Raw genomic sequence first — 12,650 nt, 5'->3', positions numbered from 1 at the left:
CAATGAACAGGTGCAAGAAACACTGCTGGAGGACTTGGCATAATTTTTGCACTTAGGGGTGGCTAATGTTAATATTTCAATGCCTTTATTGTCATTGTGCATACATCTGGAGATGTATTTTCTCCAATGAAAGGGTAGTCTAGCCTGTGCAACAATAACTCTTTTGCCTTGAAACAATGATGTATCAAATTTTGCAGCATGGGAGACAAAAGGCTCCTTTGCTGCTTCTCAGAGTAAGATTACAGTTGTCATGTTTCTCCTTCACAAGCATGCCTGGTGCTTCAGGCTATATTTGAGACTTCCCTTTGTTAATGGAAGAGAAAGAGGATCTTTATGCTCTTCAGTTATTGGTAGTTTCTGTTTTCATAATTCATCTTGCTATTTAATACACATGACTTCTACTAAATTCCTTCCAGGATTTAGTTTAGAAAGTTAAGGTTCAGTTAACTGAAACTTGAGCAGCCTTCTCAAAAAATACTACCCCTAAAAAATGTTAATAATAAAAAAAAAATCATGTCAGCTTTGTGAATACTCCATATGATACAGCACAGTTGAGCAAAAGCCTGAGAAAACAGTCAAATGCAGTTTTGTGTCTCTCATACCAGAAATGCATGGTACATTAGAACTGCTGTTGACGATGGGCCAGGCAGTGATGTTTTTGGTAGGCTTTCCTCATTGTTTGCTTCAGAAAAAGATGGAAACAATACTAGAAACCAAAATAAAAGTAGCACTTGTTTCTGGGTCATAGGTTCAGAGATCTGGAGCAGTATCCAAAGCTGGGCATCTCAGCAACAGGAAAAACCTCAAGGTTTGCTAAACAAGATGCAGGTGACTTTCTCATAGGACCATTCCTGATGCACCTTTATTAACAAACAAATCCCACTGTGAGTAAATTCAGAGTTTGTAGTTTCTATATGCCTGTACTAATTAAGTGTTGACTAAGTTGCATCAGCATGTATATGGATAAAATTATGTTTTGCATTTTATGTATTAAATTTAAATGCTTTTTCCCACTTACAGTGTGGAAGGAAGGCTCATCTCTTTCAGCTCCTTTTCCATAAAAGAAAACAATGAAGAGTTTGTTCAGCTTCTGCTTGCAGAAGAAATACGTTTAGCATTCTTTGCATAACTGTGGGGAAGAAGGGGCTGCTAGCGTTCTCATTGTTCAGCTTGTGTCTTAATCATATATTACAAATTAACTGTGAAAACACTTTGTGAAAAATACCCAGTGGAACTGGGAAGAAATGGTCTGTGCGGTACTATTCCCGTCATAGGCTTTTGAGTTTAGTTTTGTTGAAGATACATAGTATTGTTTCATGCTGTTACACCATGGCAAGTGACCAGTAACAACTGGGTGAATGATACTTTGCAAACAGCTACAGTTTCAGTGCCTCCTCTTAAGAAGGCATGTGGCTTAAATTGCCTTTTTTCCCCCCTTGTTTATCCTTTATTTTTGTTTTCTTTTATATACTGTACTTCGTATACTGAAAGCCTGTCTTTTATTTTTATTCTGTGTGTCTATCTGTGCGTGTTCCAGTGACTTTAACATGCAAGACAGTGATGCCAGGGGGAGATCCCCTGCTTTCCTCCGACCTCATAATGGGAGCAGTCACAAGTCTTCGGGGTATGTCCTGGGGAGAATTGCCCCTCTCCGTCCCCCACTGCCTTCGCAGAGCCATGCTGCAGCCGAATTTACCTCTGCAAGACAAGAAGCCCAGACAAGACTCCCATCTTTACCAGTGGATCAGCACCGCCGCCAGGCAGAAGCCAACAGGCATAAAAATACTCTAATTTGCTTTGCCATTTCTAGCCTTTTGCTTTTTGTTGCACTGGGGATTTTTTTGGGAATAGCTTCAAAATATGCTCCAGATGGTAAGTTCTTTTGCAAACAAAATCATTCTAGAAGTTACAGACCCTGTGAATTCAATAATTCAGCTTCAGGATTAGTGTTAAAAATTAAGTGCAAAAATAAGATGCTTTCTGCAATTTTAACATGGAAGGAAGCAGTGTCTGGGAGCTAAGATCAGCTCCTTTGTCTGTTATCAGTGTAATTTATGTTTTTACTGTGAACAATTTGATTTACTTACATGAAGCCAAAAGGCATAGCAGTAAATGAAGACTACTAGTGAGGGAGAAAGAAACATGAATGTTTTATAAGTGTAATTATTTTGTCTTGCTGAAGAAGCTGTCTGTTATGTTTGCAAATTGCAGGCAAAATGAAATCTGTCTGCTTAAGCAGAAACTAAGGATGATAGTAAAAAGATTTTAAAATTCTGTGAGAATTTTTGCCAGTAGCGTTACGTTTTCTTTGTTTATACACAAATTATGCAGGGACCTTTTTGATCTATTAGCCCTGATTGTTTTTCAGCTCATCTTAGAAAAGTGGGCAACTTTCATGGCATTTGGAAAACATCCCAAATGTGTCAGTGGTTATAAAGAATGAACAGGTGATGTGGTTACCTGCTGATCATTAAGTATACATTCCTCTGGCTAAACACTACTAAGAGTTGCTGTGAGGTGCAGTTGCTAAAGATTGGCAGTGTAGTTTGAAGCATGGGTTTTTTGTTTTGGTTTTGTTGTGTGTGGTGGTGTGTGTGATGGTGGTGTGTTTTTTTTTTTTTAGACAGAAGTCAGGTTTCTAAAAGCTAAACATGAGTTTTTGTATTCAAACTGTTGGTTATTGTAACACAACAGACTACTCAGCAGCTTTTGGCATAGTAACTCAAAAGATTCAGTTTCCAACGTCAATGCAGCAAATTACATCATAAACTGAAGACTTTGGATGACAGTACAAAATGAATGCATACATCTTACGGGATTGCTCTTGGTGGTGGTTTCCTTGGTGGTTACTGAGTTTTCCTAGTAATTTTGAAGGGAAAAAAACCACCCAACAACAAAAAAACAAACCCACAAAAACCTGAGGGAATAGTAAATAAAAGGTTATTGCTATGCTGTGATCCAGAGCACTGGTAACAGGCATACATACCTGCAGTAAGTACTTTGGTTACAGCCAAGTTCAAGATAAGGCTGAAGGGTGACTTAACCAGTTGGCTCTGAGAGATATTTTGGTTGGAAAAGCCTTTCTGCTTTGATATCAAAACTTAGTTAACTAGAAATTTTAGATTTTGATGATGGTTTTAGAAGTGGGGTGTTATGTGCTGTGGGATATGTCAAATAATAGTCCCTTTTTGCTTTAAAAGCTGATAATGTGAAGGAGATGGCTTTCCTTTTAAAAAAAAATATAAGTGGTTTGGAATGGCTTTGCTTCATCTGCAGTAGCTCATTCCAAAGACTCTGTGGATATTCCAAAGTTGAGTGGATATTTTTACACCGAATGCATGGTCAGCATGTGTTTAATGGATCACAGGGATCTGAGGGTGTTACAGAAAAGCTACTGTGATTTAGTAGATGGGCTTCTTTTTGTCCATGGTTATGACTTGCATAAAGGCTACAGAGTAAAGCAAGATCATGGTTGCTTTCCTTCAACTTCCCACTGTTTCTTGCTGGAAGTCTAAGCCAATTTTCAGCATTAATTCTTATGTTGTATCTTTCTGAAGTTTCCCTGCATTGTCCTTTTTAAAAAAACCAAACATGCACCCATAGAATCCTTTGGAAACCCTGACTCAAGAGAAACTTCTACAGGCACCAAAGAAAGTTTGGCTGAAATTTTAATCTTGCAGTATTGTTGTTGCAGTGACTCCCCAAAAGATTCCCAAGAGGCTGAAATGTTAATACAGTCACCTCCAACCATAGCACATGTGGTACTGCAGCCAACTACTCCAGTTCCAGCTAGGTGTGTTCTGGAAAGCTAATTGGATATCCATATTGCCAGTACTTTCAATGTCTGTTTAAAAGGTAGTGGAGGGAATGTGAGACTTACTACTACTATGTGTAATTTACTTAGTACTAATTGTGTAAATCCTAAACCTCTAGAACACCTTCCCCGAAGGGAAAATGGTACTTGTCTGTATTTCTGTTCCTACTTGTCAGCTGGTTTCTTTTTTCATCCTTGCTTTTAGCTTCTGTCATCATCCTTTTTTTTCCCTTTCTTTCTAAAGAGTCCTGAACACTGGAGATTGAGGAGAGCACTGGAAATGCAATTTCCTGCAGAGTCAGGATGACAAACTGGGGAGGTTTTCAGTGAAAAGTTCTACTAGCCATTACAGCTCTCACCTGGAGCTTGCTCAGGGTAAACAGGATCCTCGGAAAAATCAGCTGCCAAGCTGTGATAAAATTCTGCTAAGCATAATATAACACTGATAACTTTTTCCCAGAGGCCTTAAAAACTTCAGACTTAGTGGCTAAGCGGGTAGAAAGCAAGTATTTAACTACCTCTTGAGAACTGTTTCCTGCCTTTTCTCCTGCCAAATTTAATGTGGTGGGGTTTTTTGTTTGTTTTGGGGTTTTTTTTGCTGTTTGTTTGTCTTTGTATGGTTGGGTTTCTGTCCCCCCTCCACCATTTGCAAAAATATGTTTCTCTCTCCCCTCTCTCCCAACTCTGTCAGAGGCAACTAAACCTTGAGGAGGGCTGACCCATTTTTGCAAAAGTGCTCTGAAGCAGAGGCTTGAACTGAAAGATTTTCAACATGAGTGGTTAAATTTGGCAAGGCTACAAGTGCCTAATGTTTTCTGTTCTGTGCTTCTGTTTTAATTTAATATTAACTATAGAGACAGTGGCTGTGGTCTAATCTCATCAGTAGTTTTGGAGGTAGCTTGTGGTGAAGTACTAAATCTACGCTTGCTAAGGGAGAATTTCAAAATACTTTTTGCTGAGCACATCAGATCTGTCTACTACTAAGTTGATCCACCATGCTTCAGAAGCATACTTGCATTACAAAAGTGCCTATTTCTGATGCTGATGGCTTCCTTGCTAGATTGTAATGTACAATAGATCTAAAAATGTGTGGTTTTGAGTTACTGTGCTGTATCTCTTCTTTCTGACTCAACAGAAAAAATTAGTTACTAGATCTTCTCTTCTGTGAATCATGCTAAGCAGAAATCATCAGGTTATTGACTCATGGTTTCCTCACATTGCCCTTTGCTTCCTGCCAGGAAATACATGTTTCTTCACAGCGCTTGTGTGTGTCATGTCTGGGGGAAGGGGTTTTGTGACTCTGTGTGAGTCAGGCAGTAAACTTCCATTTATCCAGTAAGTGCTCAGGAGCCTTGCTGATCACAATGCTGCTTGCTTTTCTGCTTTCCCTCGTGTGCTGAATTTCTAAATGTTGTCTTCGTATGATCCCCACAAAATTATTCAAAAAAATACTTTTTTAAGAATTTTTATATATTACTACTTGGATGCCTTTTGCCCTTAGTCAGTTCTGTTAATTTTTTTCCCATGGGTGGTCAAATCTTGGTTTATGTGGGTTTCCTGAGTTGGAAAGCATTTGAAATGTAGAGAGTAACACTAAAGGAAAAACATTTCTGTCAGCAAAACTAAGGCTGGCTTGTGTTAAACTTGTGGATAGGTTTTGCTTTCTTGAGATTTTTTAGGTATCTTTTTTTTTCCACCAAAAATGTTGCTTTTCAGATGTGTGGGTGTTTCTTTTCCAGAAGATAAGATGTGAAAAGACTTTTGGCTGTTACTCTTAGTTTGGCTGCTAACCTCTTTATTTTGGCATCTTTTTGGTTGTCTTTTGCTTGAGAAAAATATTTTCAGGCTGACTTTTGGTAAGAAAATCAAGGAATATACTTCCCATTTTTGTATTATGTCTATGTTGCTGCATAACTCAACTGCTTAGTATGCTAAAAATGAGTGTGTTGGAAATACTGTGTTGCTGTAACTTTATCTAAAATCACACAAGTCTGTCACTTCTTCTTTTCTGGCCTTGTAGTACAGTGTTATTGTCTTTGGTGTCAGACCTTCAGCAGGGTTTCAGCAAGCATTGCATGTGTTGCTGCTGTCATGTGGTTTGTAGCCTGATATTTAATCTGACACTCTAAGGAGTACCAACCCTGAGTTTAGACCCAAATATCTTGTCTTCCAGGAAACTGTTCTAACCAGTAAGGTATTATGCTAAATATACTAAGGATGCCTCTCTTTTATCCCTTACCCGCAAACCTACACTGAAAAACGTTGGTTGCTTAAAACCAAGAAAGGATCAATCTTTCTCACACAGGGAGAGACCTTGAGAGATATTTAGATGCTTTACAGCCATGTTAGTTGGCCAAGGTAGCTGTCCTAGGACATCCAGTGCTCAGTGACTACTATGGAGCGGAGTATTTCCTGCTTACTTCTCCTCATCCACTGCAGCTGATGTAGGAAAAAAAATCAGATGGAGTTCAAAAGTATCTATTATCAACTGTATATGTTGACAGTTCAGCCTGTGGTCATCAGTAGTTTAAATCACTAGAATAATTCCTTCCCACCCTTGGGAGTTTAGCCACCTTTCAACTGTCTTTTTGGTTACTTGAATACAGACAAGTAACATCAGTGGCTGCATTATTGTAACCACAGAAGGAGGTGGTAATTCTTTGTGGGGGACTGACTTTGCCTTGCTCGTGTTCATCCTTGAACTTCTTTGATTGATGTGATGACACTTTAAAAGCTGAATTTGACATTGTATTGCAGAGAATTGTCCCGATCAGAATCCTCGTCTTAAAAACTGGAACCCTGGAAAGGATCCTGAAAAGAGAGTTTTTATCAAAAAAGGGGATTTGTTTCGTCTGAACTCAGATGCTACAGTACACTCTATAGTTATACAGGATGGAGGTATGAAATGGCAAGATGAACATCTTCTTGCTTCAGCTTACTGCATAGCTTCTATTTTTGTTCCGGAATTTTAAGTTACTGCTTATTGAACAGCTACCCTGCTTTTACTTTTGAGCCTGCTACTACACCAGGCACATCATTAAAAAGATGAATGAACACTTCAGAGTCTTTAGCACTTCAGACCTAGTGCAAAGTCCTGCACATGGGCTGGGGCAACCCCAAGCCCAAGTACAGACTAGGTGGAGAATAGATAGAGAGAAGCCCTGAGGAGAAGGACTTGGGGGTATGGTGAATAAAAAGCAGGACATGAGCTGGCAGTGTGTGCAGGCAGCCCAGAAAGCCAACCGTATCCTGGGCTGTATCCAGAGAAGTGTGGCCAGCAGGTTGAGGGAGGTGATACTCCCCCTGTACTCTGCTCTGGTGAGACCCCACCTGGAGTGCTGCGTCCAGCTGTGGAGCCCTCAACATCAGAAGGACTTGGACCTGTGGGAGTGAGTCTAGAGGAGGGGCACGAAAGGGATCAGAGGGGTGAGTCTAGAGGAGGGTCACGAAAGTGATCAGAGGGCTGAAGCACCTCTCCTATGAAGACAGGCTCAGAGAATTTGGGTTCTTCAGCCTGGAGAAGAGAAGGCTCCAGGGAAACCTTATAGGAGCCTTCCAGTACCTGAAGGGGACCTGCAAGAAAGCTGGGGGGACAGGACTTTTTGCAAGGGCCTGTAGTGATAGGACAAGAGTTCACGGGTTTAAATTGTAAGTGAGGAGGTTTAGATTAGATAACAGGAAAAAGTTTTTCATGGAGAGGGTGGTAAAGCACTGGAGAACAGGTTGCGCAAAGAAGCTATGGATACCCCATCCCTGGAAGTGTTCAAGGCCAGGATGGATGAGGCTTTGAGCAACCTGGTCTAGCGGAGAGTGTCCTTGCCCATGGCAGGGGGGTTAGAACAAGGTGATCTTTAAGGTCCCTTCCAACCCAGACCATTATGTGATTCTGTGATATGCAGTGGAGCTTTGGTGCATTTTTCTGTAGGATATAGTTAAACAAGGCTTGCATAGTAGCCTTCCTTGTACAAGATCTGATTGTCTTCTGATGGTTATTGTGGTATGTTAGGAATTCTACCAAATTGGCAGAAAAAATAGGAATAAAGTGACCAAATTCATAGAAAGATAAATCATAATTGGTAGGAATTAATTTCTTCCCAAATAAACATACATAAGAATGTAACAGATGAATTCATGGGTGTGGAAAATAAATCTGTAATTTTTCTGTTCTTACTGCAGAACTTGGTCCTCTGTGTCTATCTGAATTTTGCTTTGACCTACAAAAACATTTTTTCCTTTAGGATTACTTGTTTTTGGTGATGATAAAGAAGGTTCTAAAAATATTACGTTGAGAACTCGATTTATCCTGATAAAGGATGGTGGAATGCTTCATGTTGGAGCAGAGAAATGCCGCTATAAATCCAAAGCAACCATTATTTTGTATGGAAAGTCAAATGAAGGTGCTGATGTGCCAGAATTTGGCAAAAAATTTATTGGTGTGGGCCCTGAAGGAACGCTGGAGTTACATGGGCACCAGAAGTTATCATGGACTCTTCTGTCAAAGACTATGTATTTCTCAGGGCTGGCCTATGGTCATTATACATTTAAAAGAAATTTTTCACGAGGGCTAAATGTGAGAGTGATTGATCAGGACACAGCAGAGATTTTGGAAGTGCTGAAGTTTGATACTCATCAATATTCAGAAGAAAGTTTGAAGCTCCAGAACTTACTGAAAAATGGAAGTCCTGGTCGCATTGTTGCTATTGCTGTAGGAGATTCAGCTGCTAAAAATCTACTGGAGGAAACCAGAGTGACTATTCAAAATCTTCTGGGAAGTAAGTTTGTCAGAGGATTGAGTTACAGGTAAGTAACTAATTTGCCCTTTTTTGCTGTGTAAAGATTATATACAGTTTCTGTTGCCTTTGGGGAGGATTCATTAAACTTTGACAGTGTCTATTCTTAAAATCTTCAGAGGATCCTTAGTGTTGTACATAGTACTGCAGTAATAGTAGCATTCAATGTGCGGTGTTTCAGAAGTGCGGAGACTGATAGTTACAGGTATCTGTGTGATAGGCCTTATTCGTACTCGCTCTCTTTCACAGTTATTTACAGAAATTAGAACTGGGTACAGTGAGGATTTTTTTCCTCATTCAAATATACAGAAAACCATTACTAGGTGAAGCTTTTAATGCATATGACTCTATTTGGAGGAGCAAGGAATGCCAAGATAGAAAATGAATACAAGGAAGGCATCCTACTCCTGTATATTTTACAGGGTATCTTCAAGGCCAGCCTGGCCTTGGCTTTGAGCAACCTGGTTGTCATGGTTTAGCCCTATCTGAAATTAAGTACCACTAGACGCTCTACCACTCCTCTCCCCATCCCTCCACTATTAGCGAGGAAGGTTCAGAGGAAAAAAAACAAGGGAAGCTCATAAAAGTTGCGATAAGAACTATTTAATTATATAAATGAAACTTATGGTGTTACTAACAATACTACTGCTAATAAGTAATTAAAAGAATAAAAAAGTAGAACATATGATACAGGATCTCACCACCTGTGGACTGACACATCCAGATTCCAAAATGGCAAGACAAAAATCCAAATGGAGGGAAAAAAGCCTCACCACCCTACCCAAAACCTCTGAACCCAAAAACCAGAGAGAAAACCCCCTTTCTTGAGCCTGGGAGCAGAGAGCAGGGAGAAAGAAACTTCCAACCCACCTTCCCAGGTCAATTCCCTGACACAGGATGCTCCTCCTCTGCTAATCCCCACCACAAGGTGAAAACAAAGACCAAGCTATCTGCCAGATATTTCCTAGCCTCCCTTGTCCCTCCTTCCCCACATGCTCCCAACTCCTTCCAGGTCACTTTTTCGCAGTTGCTTGCAAAACCCCACACTCTGCAAACCCCACCCTGCGGCTTTCAAACTGGCTGTTGAGCTTGATCATGGAATCAAACATGGATTGAAACAAGATCCTGTAAGCCAGTCCTAGGAAAGCAGCTCATCCCTCCCTGAAACTAGCATACAGGTCTAGTTGAAGGTGTCCTTGCTTGTGGCAGGGGGGTCATAACTAGATAATCTTCCAACTCAAACCATTCTATGAAATACCTGTGCACTGTTGAAATAAAAGTACATTACCCATCCATTGATTCTGCAAGGGAAGCAATCTATAAAAATATTTTGTTATTGAAGTATACCTGTAAGGTGTTTCCATATTTTTAACCATTTTTTTCAGCTGGTCAGGTTTTGGGTGGTAGTAGAGTAGAAGAGGTATTACAGCAATTATTAAAGCAGGAAACTTAAACTGCTGTGCCATTCATTTAGTTGTTGCAAATGACTTTTTGCAGTGAAATTAGATGTGTGCTGCACAGGGTTAGCAATACAAGGGACACCAAGTTTCCTAACTATCAGTCTGTTCTTCAGCTTCCATTAAGATGGTGCTGTATAACCTGTATCTATTTCCGAGGAAATCTAAAGTTTAGTTTTTCCATTTTATTCTTACCCCTCAGTCTACCCCAGCATCTGGATTCCAATTAAATTCCTCCTTCTGCTTCGGCAGAGGCAGGCTGGGCTGTCCTTCAGGATGGCATGTTCTAACCCTGGTTCCTGTCAGGAGCCCGTTTGTGTCAGTGGCTGTGTAAGCATCTTGTCACGGGGTGGAAAGTGCTTGCCGTGCTGCCTCTGAAGCAGTTTGGTCAGAGGTGCTGAGACCTGGATGTTCTGTAATAAGCATCACCTCCTGAAGGCTGTGAAGCCCATGTGGCCATTGTTCAGGTTCCTGTGCAGCCAGCCCCAACCTGTCCTGGAGGATTGGGTTTCTACTGTTCATCTCTGCCTGTGACTTCCAAGCTGGTTCATCTGAAATGAGGAGCAACTTCAGTGTGCAGCTGGGAAGAAGCAGCCTTTCTTCTTTCTCTGATGAACTGACTCTTGTCTGGTTTTGTTAGTTGTTAGAGGCTCTGTATGTACATAAAATTGCTGTGTTTTGCTGTGAAAGATGGGTGAGAAGCTCTCCCCAAGTGCTCACTGAGGGACAGAGGGTTGTTTTGCTAAACCTGTAAAGTTAGTGAAGGAGATTTCAGCATGGAGGTGAAGACTGTTGCATCCCTCTCACCCTTCGCCTCTTCCTGCACAGTGGCATGCATTGAAATACCTTTATTTTAAATGTTATGTGAAATATTCAGCTTCTTTGCTGCTGGTACTGAAAAGCTGTCCCAATATGTGCTGTTCCTATGAACAGGTTAAAACTAAGCTTTCATTTGGCCTTTTAATTCCAATCAATAAGAATGTCATGAGGGGACAGAAGCAAAGGTAACTGGATTGAAGGTGGTTTTAATATCTGCCTTTGAATCAGTCATTAGCAACAGAATACAGTCCAGGTAGCTGACACTTTTCATTTGGGGTGAATAATTCAACTTTAAGGTGCAAAATTGTTCAACCTTTTAATATATGACCTTGATTGCTTCCTCTCCACACATAATTATGGCATTAGAGAGCAGTAAAAGACAGCAAAATAGTTTTGTTTTTCAAACTTGGTGGCAGCTTTCTGTGGCATGTGGTTTGTTTTTCATTTCCAAAAACATGGATTCATTGGGTGCAGCTGTATGGCAGGGAATTACATCCAGGACAGCTCCCTACTCCACATCATTGGTCAGCCAAGTTGGTTTTCAGGTGAGGGAAGGGCCAGCATGGAGGAAAAGCAAAAATCCCTGGTCTCAGCCTTCAGAAACATGGATGATCCCTTGTGCAAAGGTTGTGTAACAGTATCCACTTCCTTTTCTGGGTCTGACCATCTCAAAGGATTCAGAAGGTATTGCCCATCCAGTGCATAGCTAGTGTGCTGCTGACTATGTCCCTCCCTCCCAGCCTAATGGTCTGCTGACACTATTGGCTGCTGCTCTGGGACACTGCTTGCTGTGGTGCTGTGACCATGGCACTGTCTCCTAGTCTTCCTGTGCCTCAGCAAAGCTATTTGGGAGTAGGATCTCCCAAACTTTTGTTGCTCATCTCTTGCAATTTTGCTTTAGGAAAAAGTGTATCTTGTTGGATGTTGTACTAAAAATGTATCTGAAAGTTTTCTCCATTAAGAGCTCTTGTATTTGCAAATTTGTATATAGGACATCCAGTTACTTTAAACTGTTTCTTGTCAGTGAGGTCTACTGATTTTTCTTCTGCATTTTGAAGTTGCATTTTAAAATCAACTTGAACAAGCAGGTGAAAGGATTATTTATGACTTCTGCACTCCTTATATTGTCCTCTAAGAGTTGTGAAGAATTCATTAAGGAGTGTTATATTTAAACATTTACTTTGGTTTTTCACAGGCAAGCCTGGGCTTTTGTTGGAGTCATAGGTGGTGGAAATTCTTCCTGTAATGAATCAGTAAGAAACTATGAAAATCACAGCACTGGTGGGAAAGCTCTTGCTCAGAAAGATTTTTTCACAGTGGATGGTCAAAAGTTTGTTGTGAGAGCCTTCAGTGAATGGAATGATGGTAGGAAAGTATTTCGTGAAATCATGCAACTGAGGATATTATATATGCTATTTTTGCTAGAACTGTTGGTTTCAATTCAAATTTGAGTGCTGCTGTAAGTTTGGTGGTTTTTTTGGTTGTTGTTTGTTTTTTTTAAATTATTTATTTTCTTCATTATGGATGAAGTATGAGGAAACAGTTCTTCAGTACAATCTATTTTCTCAATCTGTATACAGTACATGAACAGTATAATATTATCAGTCTTCATTAGGAGTCCAGCAGTAGGGCCCTCAACATAAGAAGGATATCAAGTGACTGGAGTGAGTCCAGAGGAGGGCCACGATCATGATCAGAGGGCTGGAGCACCTCTCCTATGAGGAAAGGCTGAGAGAGTTGGGCTTGTTCAGGCTGGAAAAAAGCAGGCCA

The 12,650-nt window shown here is 40.4% G+C and overlaps 1 protein-coding gene across 1 annotated transcript in view; it reads left to right on the top strand.

The window, feature by feature from the left end:
- The first annotated feature begins 1,547 nt into the window (after nucleotides 1-1,547).
- The window catches only part of LOC104513120 (transmembrane protein 2-like), a 15,199-nt gene continuing 4,096 nt past the window's right edge, over nucleotides 1,548-12,650 (top strand). Inside the window, exons 1-4 of the mRNA XM_010156359.1 lie at nucleotides 1,548-1,872; nucleotides 6,572-6,712; nucleotides 8,053-8,614; nucleotides 12,076-12,245. Of these exons, the coding sequence (XP_010154661.1) occupies nucleotides 1,548-1,872; nucleotides 6,572-6,712; nucleotides 8,053-8,614; nucleotides 12,076-12,245 (1,198 nt within the window). The remainder of the gene's footprint in view (nucleotides 1,873-6,571; nucleotides 6,713-8,052; nucleotides 8,615-12,075; nucleotides 12,246-12,650) is intronic.

Source organism: Eurypyga helias, unplaced genomic scaffold, assembly GCF_000690775.1.
Source record: "Eurypyga helias isolate BGI_N326 unplaced genomic scaffold, ASM69077v1 scaffold36027, whole genome shotgun sequence".
NCBI classification, from domain to species: Eukaryota; Metazoa; Chordata; class Aves; order Eurypygiformes; family Eurypygidae; genus Eurypyga; species Eurypyga helias.
This window is presented reverse-complemented; position numbering and strand designations above follow the sequence as displayed.